Source organism: Scardinius erythrophthalmus (assembly GCF_964197995.2).
Source record: "Scardinius erythrophthalmus genome assembly, chromosome: 5".
Classification (NCBI taxonomy): domain Eukaryota; kingdom Metazoa; phylum Chordata; class Actinopteri; order Cypriniformes; family Leuciscidae; genus Scardinius; species Scardinius erythrophthalmus.
Window position 1 is genome coordinate 42,628,104 of NC_138225.1, and position 10,381 is coordinate 42,638,484.

Consider the following 10,381-nt stretch of genomic DNA (forward strand, 5'->3'; position numbering starts at 1 on the left):
GAAAGTTTAATGCGTTTTGTGAAGGATTGTTCCAGTGCCCATAGGCTGCCATTGTATAGGTGGGTGGGGGGAGCAAAATAAACCTAAAATTCTCGGGACAGCAGCATGTGTCCAAATTTTAATCTTAACCATTCTATTTCATCAGAAACGATCTGTAAACAGGGCTTTAAGTGTAAAATACCGAACTTGTCCTTTAAGTGTGAATTAAATGTGAAAACATGTTTTGTGTATTATCAGTTGTGTATTTCGTACTTAAAAGACAAGGACATGTTGCAGTGTTATTGTCATGTTTATAGGAAATAGAATAGTCATTATTTTAAAAATAATTTATTTTCAAATTATATACTGTCATATGTTACAGACCAATTATGTACCTATATATTTAAAGGCTCTTCAGTAATTTAATGCAGATAATTAGTTACATTAGCTTCTCTAAAGCATCATACACAAGTTCATACACTTTCAGTAGAGCACAATTAAGGCAAATGGTGACCATTATTCTGTGTCCCATTGAATAGTGTCTTATTGTCCTAATATTCTAGGACACTTAAAGGCATCAGCAAACAAGACAAAAAGACTGTTTCTGATGTTATGTTTTAACCATTCAGCTTGAGTGCTACCTCATTCTAACTACTCAAAAGTAAGTCTTTGTCCTTCAAGTCATGATTAATGATTAGCAGCAAGATTATTACAGCTGTCAAGTCAGTCACAAAATGAAAAAACTATTTGTGTTCCAGTCATTCTACCACAATCTCTGTGTGAGAACTAAACATTTACAGTACTTCATGTGATTTATACTACGATAAAACAAAACTGATTCTGATCCAGTGGATCACATTTAACTTTTAGGAAAGTGTAAAAATATATACAATATTTTTAAAAATAACTAATCATTTAGTCAACACCCTTGGAACATGTGTCACCAAATCAGAATCAGGATTCAGGAAATGAATTAGCATAATCAAAATGCACACAAAACTTACAGTAACTTTGATTCAACCAGTGAGTGTAGAAATATAATGTTTTCATTAAATCTTTTGCAAAACTTTGCTGGAGTGTGATATATAAAATGATGATCAAATAAATGTTCCATCCTTCTAACAGGAAAAAAAAAAAAATGTTGCTGCCTTAAATTGTCAATTCAACTTAAATTACATTAAACTGACTTAAAAAGATTAGTTGACTCTTGTATAACTTTTAAAAAAAGTTGAAAATTGCGTAACTTATTTTGATGAGTTAAAGCAATCTAAAAACGTGTTGTCATAACTTATTCATCATATAATTGTTTATAGTGTACATACAGTACAGTACTGAATGCAGCCTTCCAGCTCTCATTTTTGTTGCATAGCAACATTCTGTTATATCAGAAAGTACTTCTAGTTGAAGGTTGCCAGTTGAAGATTAATGCTTAATAAAATAATGTTTTATTAAAAAATGTTCTTAATATTTGAATATGTAGTAACTGCTTTATAAAAGCAATAAGGCACTTGAGGCCATGCTATATTGCGAGTATAGTCACTCTGCTGTGCATTGTTTGACTATATTCAAAATATAGCAAGGGCCTTTCATACCTTAGTGCTTGATTGCTTCTTTAATCAGGGAAACATAAGTTGATATTTTGCTGATGCAGGCAATAGCAAAATGCTAGCTGTAGCTATGGTACAAAGTACGCAGCTCATTCCAGAAAAGCAGAGAAATGATGGTATGAGGTCCGAGGCGGAAGTAGGAGGCTCCGAGACCTTTATACAAACCAGTCATTCCTTCCTTCTTCAGTGTCTTAGAGAAACAGTCCATGAAACCTCTGTACAATACACCCTGCATGAGAAAAGTACAGAGAGTGAGATAAAGGCCTTCTTTTACCAGTTTTAGCACTTTGTAGGTGAAACTGGATATATGCAAGTGTGTAAATTAAACCAAGGACACAATTTGATAATAATTACAGTAAAAGTTTGTGAACAAATGTATGTATGTTCTTGACAGTTGGCAAGAGATCACCTTGCCAAGATGATCCACAGGCTGGTTGTAGAGTCGAGTGCTGATTACATCAAAAGGAGTCATAGCTAATACAACTACTACACTGCTGATCATACCAGCACTCAGAGCTATTAACCAGCTGCCCTCAGAGAACACCTACAAATACAGAAAGAAAAAGAAACTGATTACTAACAAAACAGAGAGTGCTTTCATATTGGGAGTGTTTTCTTCAACAGTTGATAAGTTTTAATAGGAATAGTTTACTCAAAAATGACAGTTGTCATCAACTACGGATATTGCTTGCCCCCCACACTTGCCTTTCCATGTAAGTAAACATCACAAACTCTTCTGTGAACTGGTGGTGTTAACAGAACTGAACTTGTAGCGTCATTTCGTACATCTTTAAAGTAAGTTTGTAGATTTGTAACACCATTGGAATTGGTTTGCCAATTCTGAGGACACCCTCAGAAACCTCAACAATACATGTATGTATGCCTACTACAGCAAAATATATCAGCTTCGCATGACTTTTGAGTAGAATTACATTACCATTTAATCATTTGTTGGCCTTTGGCACAAAAATTATTATTATTTTTTTTTTTGTATGTATTTAGATCGTGTTATTGTGCTGCATTAAGCAATATATTTTGCCATTTCCTAGTTGTTAAACTATAGGCTGGGATTGCCATTTTCATTTTTCATTTCCTACGCTTTATAAATTACTCCAAACTGAAACACAAAACAACCTTTTGTTCGCCAATCTGGACAACATGACTAGTAGTAACATTAAGTAACTGTCAAATAACTTCCACAATGGGCTTAAACTATATCCATGGCAAAGCCTAAAGCCCTAAATACAAGGTGTTTGCTTTAAACATGTCTTTCAGGACACAACTGTCTTTCCTTTGTTGATATATTTCCTTTTGAAACAAGAAGGTATGGCAGGACAAGTTAGTCATCAAATTTTGGCTATGTTTATGCCAAGGGTGGCATAAACATACAATGTTGATATAAAGAGAATATGCCAACGGTGTGCATCCTCATTGTAGAGAGCATTTTATTGGACAAAAATATGTATATGACCATGTCAAACAAGACATCAATAGTCTTGATCCAGTTTCCATGAAAAGACACTATAAATTTGTATTTCTAAGAGTTGGGGGGTTTTTTGTCAACTTTTATGAGTGCACGAGCTAGCATATTGATGACATCAAAGCAAACACGCAGTAATGACTACAAACATGTTTTGATTTAATGGGGTCCTTAAAGGCTAAATGGAAATCTCTATGTTGAGAATATAATGTTGAGAAATGTTAAAAATTAATTTAATTAATTAAGAGTTGACTGCCCAGAAAAAAAAAGCAGACTTACTAAAGCATTGGCCCCTGTCCTGCCCTAGAAAGAAACATTATGATTGAGTTGGACCGCTCACCCCCAATTTCCACCAGATGCATAACGGCTGCGGAACAGCTCCGCTGCGTGACAGCTCCGTCGTCCGTCAATACCCACCAGGTCCGGATTTGTTGCGGAACGGCTGCGTCCATGACTGACAGCTGAAGTCACGAGGACCCACGAGATCTCGCTAATTCACGTATGATCGCGCGATATATAGTTTCTATAAACAGAACGTTATGAGGAATGGCATATTATGACGTTTTCAAGGTGTAGTGTAGGGAAATATGATCCGCCATGATCACGGTGTATTTTATTTAGAAAATTAACCGGATCTTTTATTTTGTTTTGGTTTGTTCTGTTTTTTTGCTCGACTTCCTGTCCTGCGCATTCTGCCCTGTAGTGCTGCGTAGCTCTCCGGCATCCGGCAAAAATAGAAGCTCTGCGTATCTGCTCCGGAGGGCTGCGGATCGCCGGAGTCGGAACGCAGCTGTACCGCATTCAGTGGAAATACACTCATTGACTTTAATGGAAACCTATTGACTCCGCCGCCGTGCCGGAGCCGTAACGCAGCCGTAACGCAGCCGGTGGAAATTGGGGGTAAGGCTACTTTACACAGTCAGTGTTTGGGGAACTGGCAACCATATTTATTAAAAGGGGCCAGTTGCATAAATAGCCATTATGTCAAGACTGTGTCTTAAGAACTAGTATGACCAACAAGCAGTTAGTTGGGGGAGTCCTACGGTATCAAATTAGACCAATTTATGTTTTTATGTAACTTACTTTTGATGACTAACTTGTAAGACTAGTCTTGGCGGTTTATGCAACCGGATCCTGGTATTACTCTTTACAGTTTAAAGGAGACACTTCAATACAGTTTGTAAAAACAGAGGTCTAGCCCCTCTTCTATTCTCACTGTGAATAACTCCCAGTTGAAGTGAAATATGCTTACCTGTAGGTCAGTGATAAGCTCTTTAGAGCCAGAGAAAGTAGAGAGCTGAGCAGCTGACCCCACACTGACCCTTGGGACTGCTGCGCTTGCTCCCCTCCACAAACCCAGAATTCCATACTGTTTGTGGATGGCCAATAATGCATGCATCATTCCCTGACAGAAAGAATAGCAAAGATATACAATAAAATTTATGACAAACAGGAAATGTTTGTGGTTTTAGATTCAAGCTGGTTCCAATTAACATTGATGCAAACAAAACTGCCTTTGAGTATTAGTACATTACCACAAGTTCAATGGGATTTAACATTACAAAAAATCTCTACAACCCTAGGATCGGTCAACTTGAAGATCAAAGTTCTCACATGACATAAAAAAAAAAATAAAAAAAAAAGATGTTATCATAGATGTTACTGTGAGGTCACCATTAACTTACCCTGTGCTTATACTGGTGTCCAACTGCAATAGAGGAAGTGGATTGACTTTGCAGATGTGTCTTTACCTGAAAGAAATACAAATGGAGAGTAGGTAACCTGCTGGTAAACTAAAGACACTTGGTGATTTTTGTCCATTTTGGAGCACCATCTACTTCCAGTGTTTGGAAACCAAAGGCATGGAAAACATTGATTCCTCATTAAATTTATAAATTATTTATTTGTAACGTATTGATAATATAAATCTATTATCATTGTTGCGTGTTATATTAATCTTATTTTAATACTTAATTTATGTAATAATATATTGCAAATATTTAGTTAATTTATTATCCTAATAGGCTGTTTCTCATCTAATCAGAACACAGGCTCGAAACTATCCGTTTCGTTCGCTCCACTGATGCTGTCAGTCTCTTTGCGCTAAGTTATGTAGTTGTCTAGTTTTAACTCTTTCAGTAGGCTACTGCTGCGCGCGTGCACCCAGTGATTCCACTCTTATGTTCATGATATTCAGAGTAATCACAGAATATGTCGTCACTAAACACGTGCTTAATCCGTCATTTACTAGACAGAAACGCAGACAGTGATCGTTACTCACCAGGTAAATAGGACTGCCCATTACAGCGCCCACCACACCGGCGATAGCCCCGGACACTGTGCTCTTTGCAGCGCTGACCCTTCCGTCCGTGTGAATGTAGCCCAAGGACTCAATGATGGCGAAGGACCCCAGCCGGACCCCATTCATAAAAAACTGATAAACCAACCCGGGAACCAAACCTTTCTGAAGACCAGCCAGCCCGTCTATTTTGCCTATCGTGTAAAAGGCGTGAAATACATTCCTATAATACACCTGATAGGTTCCTCGTGTTTTTAGCTCTCCTTGCAATTGCATTCGAGTTTTGACAACCTCCAGCGGGTTTGTAAAAAAACAAGCGCCACACGCAGCGACGCCGCCGAGAACGAAATCCATGTTTCAATCGCGTAATGCCCGGAAACCGGTGATGGAAAGGCTGTTTAGTTTGACTTTCAACAAGAAGGCCTATTTTAGCAGCCCTCTGAATATTAGAACATATAATAATAAAGTAGCCTACTTGTTAGGATAACTGACAAATAATTTTACAGTGCCATTTTTAAGAAGCAGAAGAAGTATCTTCTATAACCCTCCTCCCAGTCATGCGATGCGCGTGGACATTTTGCTGAGTATGAACGTCAGATTGCATTCGCCAGGGTTCGTCTATCATCCCAATACGGCCTTTTAACCAATCAAAACAAAGACATTGGCCCCATCCTTTGTTACATGTCTTGTGATTGGACGGTTTGTAAATTACATCAAGTGACACCTTCAGGCGGTTGATGCGCACTCCAACTGTGTCATTTCACAAAGCCCCCCTCTGTAAAGAATATTCGGTAACACTTTATTTAATGTTCGTTACATACTACTAAAGTAATAACAGCAAATTATGCATTATTACAAGCAACTAACCCTAAACCAAAATCTAACCCTACAGTAAGTAGCCTACGTGAATTAATATTACTCAGTACTGTACAATATAATTTGTGTAATGACATTGTAACAGGGAAACATTAAAATAATGTGTAAACAAATGTTCATTATTAATGTTTAATACATATGTAATAGTAGACTAATGTTGATGTAAAGAGAACAAAGTAGTGTTCAAACTAGTAAATATTTTTCCATAAAAAGTACAGTGCTTAACAGTAACATCTACTAATGTTACCAACTTATAAATTAAAATGTACAAAATAACAAGTATAGGACAAAGCCACATTAATATTATAATGATCCATATTACTTAAATTACAGTTGAAACCCTTTCAAGCTGTCCTTTTGTTCCTCTGCCCTTCTCATCTTTCCAAGTCTTTTTCAACATTTTTGCCAGTTTACTCTCAGAATAAAAGCTCCTCTGTGTACTTAAAATGGCACAAACCCACCATGATACTGTCCATTTGAGATACAGAATTGTTTCTTTACATAAAGGAACAAAAATGTGCCTCTGTCTTTAGTATCTCAAAGGACTTGGTACAACTGATGTGTAATGTAGTTGCAGGATGACAGATCCTTCCCTGATGGACTGATTAAGATCTTCTAAATGAAAACTGGCTAACTAAAACCAAAATGATTTATTTCAGCTTCATCATGCTAGATGGCTATATACACTATTTTCATAGAACATTTGATTGTGTTAACCAGAAGAGAAGAGAAGAAAAGCAAAACAATCCTAAATCAGTTAATCAATTATTTCTTGACACACACACAGAGAGAGAGAGAGAGAGAGAGAGAGAGAGAGAGAGAGAGAGAGAGAGAGAATATTTTATTCTCTTTACATCAACATTAGTGTACTATTTCATATTCGTATATCTATTATGCAAACAAAGGTACAATTCTTTTAGCTTATTCCAGCACATCCCCATATCTTGTGACTTTGGGATCTTCTACAGGTGTTGCAGGAGTTTGTGGTTCTTCCTCTAAGTGAATAATAAAGAAACAATGGTCAGATTCCTCCATCATGAAGTCCAAAAGTAGCCACACAATTTACATTACAAATGTACAGTCAGCCAGTCATTATCATAAAATAAACACTGACAGTGTGCTAAAGACCCTGATAAGAAGCAGAAGGATTGTGGGATTGTTTCACCCTGAAAAGTTAATTTTGTGATGACAGGCTGACTTATCTTACATGGGTAGTCTTAAATAAAAAGGTTCCGCAAGGGGGCGAAAAAAATATTTTTGTTATTTTCCGCAAAAATAACCTTTGCCTTATAACTTAGTTTTTAAAAGAACCATTCTTTTCTTATTGTTAAGAACATTTGAATAATCTTAAGAACCTTTTTCCACTGTGAATTTTTTGCGCAGTGGAAAAGTTCCATGGATGTGGAACATTCTTCATGAAACCATTTATGCCAATAAGGGACTTTTATTTTTTAAGCTTGTACTAAATTAAGTAGACATGAAATACTGTTTTGACAAAAAAAAAATCTACAAATTCTTTTGATAAATAGAAATGGATCATCATAAAAGAATAAGAAAAGAAAATGAATCCAGAACCAATAAAAAAAAAAAAAAAAAAAAAACGACCAAGCAAAAACAATTTATATACAATTATTTATCTACAATTAAATTTTCAACTCTTTATATAGCTTACATATATAGCCACAATATGTCTTCTTTTGTCTCTTGTCGATTAAAAGTAACATTTGCTTCTGTATTAAAGGTCCTCCAGTTTTCAGACACAAGATGGTGCCAAATAACTATTTTAACATGCATGGTTGGTATAAGAAGAGAGAGATGGCAGATACAAACAACAAAATGCTTACTAGGAGAGTTTCTGTCAGGAACACTTCCTGTCTCAAGATATAACCACAAGTCTGAGCATTTCATGGTTTCCCAGCGAGTCACTGTATAGCTGAATACTGAGGAGGAAGCTGTAAAGACCAAAAGAAAAAAATAGTTAACATCACACAAATTATTTTCTTTATATCATTTTTAATTAAACCTACATCATGTTTATGAAAAAAAAAATCTATATTGTATGATGCATCAAAAAATGCATCAGACTTACCAATAGATAATAGAAGGTTCCACTTAAGGGGATATGGGATTCTTGTCTGAAGTACTCGCTGTGCAAAAAATAAACCTGCTGTGCCTGGTTGAGGATAGTTACATTTTCACCCAAAGCCAAAGGATTAAAAAAAAAAAAAACACAATTAGTAAAATAAAATAAAGTAAATAAAATCAAATATAGATTTTTTTTCACAGCTCCAGGACATAGCCTAATGGGGTTGTCACAGCAGGTGTGTTTAATAAAAGTAACTTTGTCTTAAATGTTTCTCCTGAAAGTCCTTATGAAAAATAAAAACAGTATAGTATGATACACTGTTGAGATTTTTTCTGAATCTCTAGAGAAGACGTAAGATTACAAGGGTGTTTTTTTCTAAGTAAAAATCTGATACACAATGAAACTGATGTAAAGAAAGAGAAAATCTACTGCTGTGTAAACGGAAGATATACTGAAAAGAGATATCATCTCATTTGTCATTTACTTTCACAAACACTAAATTGTTCAGACATAACCACTTCTTAATGCGAGTATGACACTAACCCAGTATGAAGCTTGCTGTGCCTTTCATAAAGGCGTAAGACTGACAGGCGGCGTACTGCTGCAAACCCTGAGGACAGTGAAATATAATCACCATGGAATTATTAAGATGGAAGCATACACTGTAGGGAAGACTGGGGCTAGTTGTCACAGTGGATATTCATCAATTTAGTCTAAAGCCCAGTAGCATACATTTGTTTTCTCTGTCAGTAGTCTTAAATGACAGTTTCAGGCATCTTATTTAAACCATCTTAAATGAGCTTTGTTTTAGACTTAGGGCCCCTTTCTGTGTGGAGATTGCATGCTCTCCCTGTCTGCATGGATTTCCCCCACAATCCAAAAACATGCAGTAGTTGTGAATTCGGGGTGAGAGAGACAGAGACAGAGAGACAGAGACAGACAGACAGACTGGCGAATTGAACAATGAATGACACATTCAGATAAATCAAATATATAATGAAGGTTAAGAGGTTGAAATGTGAAAGCAAAACAATGTGTTTTTTTTTGTGTGTGTTTTTTTAAATGTCAACAAAATAGTTGGAACAAGAAGTGTGTTTTGTATGTTGACTATATAACGTTACAGCAGGAAAGCTATTCAACACATTTTAAATAGCCAACAGGTTGTTAGTGGGCATCATAGAATAAAAATGTATTCTTCTCAAATTTCTAAATTGTCAAACTGCTGGTTACCATTTTGTTAAATGAACTGTAAAATCTTTCCTGATGTAAAATAATGTCTTTCTTTTCATATGCGTCTATACATAAAGTAATGGATGAGAGATATTCACGTGAGTAAAAAGTGTGACAGCTAGCCCCGCACTAGGCTACTCTATGAATGGTGAAAATATCATAGTCAGACTGCAGACTATAGGTTATTCCATTAAAGCAGACTGTTATAAACTCAAATATAGTGTTACAATATAAAACACACGCACCGGGTGCTTTGCAGCAACCGCATCATCAACTTTAGTGAGACCAAGGTTAACCATCCCGCTACAATTATGGACTGTAACCTCCAAATTGGTGTGACCATAGAGGGTTTATTCAACTTCACTTGTTGTTGTGTAATTTCCGCATGTGCAGCGAAGAAAATGTGAAAGAAGTAACAGATACAGATTCTCTCACAGTGACCTCTTATGGACTGGAGACGTTAATGCATTAGACTTATCAACACGAACACATTGATAAAGGGACCAATAAAATAATCACAAACATTTGTTTTATTTATTACTAAGGAAACATATGAACTGTCAGAGGTACTCCATTTGTTTATGTGAGTTTGGTTTGTGATCGTACTTGGTATCATCTTCCTCTTTGCTGACTTTGGACCTTCAAAACAGTTTTAATCCTGAAAAATAAATAAATACATTAATATACTACTGTATGTAATGAAGGTATTTCATTTATTTAATTTTATTTTACAAAATATTCAAAAACGCGTTTGAATCTGTAAGAATATTCAGGTGAACAATTAGTGAGCAAACAAAACAATAACTAAAGCTCTCATGACAGTA

At 35.9% G+C, this 10,381-nt stretch overlaps 2 protein-coding genes across 2 annotated transcripts; both read right to left on the bottom strand.

The window, feature by feature from the left end:
• Positions 1-318: 318 nt before the first annotated feature.
• Positions 319-5,998, bottom strand: slc25a35 (solute carrier family 25 member 35). Its single transcript, XM_081365713.1, has 5 exons — positions 5,348-5,998; positions 4,752-4,817; positions 4,319-4,471; positions 1,996-2,130; positions 319-1,815 (listed from the first exon to the last, which is right to left on the bottom strand). The coding sequence occupies exons 1-5, from the start codon at positions 5,717-5,719 to the stop codon at positions 1,645-1,647; spliced, it is 897 nt and encodes a 298-aa protein (XP_081221839.1). The 5' UTR covers positions 5,720-5,998; the 3' UTR covers positions 319-1,644.
• A 146-nt stretch (positions 5,999-6,144) lies between these two features.
• tmem141 (transmembrane protein 141) lies at positions 6,145-9,951 on the bottom strand. The gene is made up of 5 exons (XM_081364844.1): positions 9,803-9,951; positions 8,871-8,937; positions 8,331-8,414; positions 8,086-8,193; positions 6,145-7,236 (listed from the first exon to the last, which is right to left on the bottom strand). The coding sequence occupies exons 1-5, from the start codon at positions 9,854-9,856 to the stop codon at positions 7,163-7,165; spliced, it is 387 nt and encodes a 128-aa protein (XP_081220970.1). The 5' UTR covers positions 9,857-9,951; the 3' UTR covers positions 6,145-7,162.
• Between the last annotated feature and the right edge of the window lie 430 nt (positions 9,952-10,381).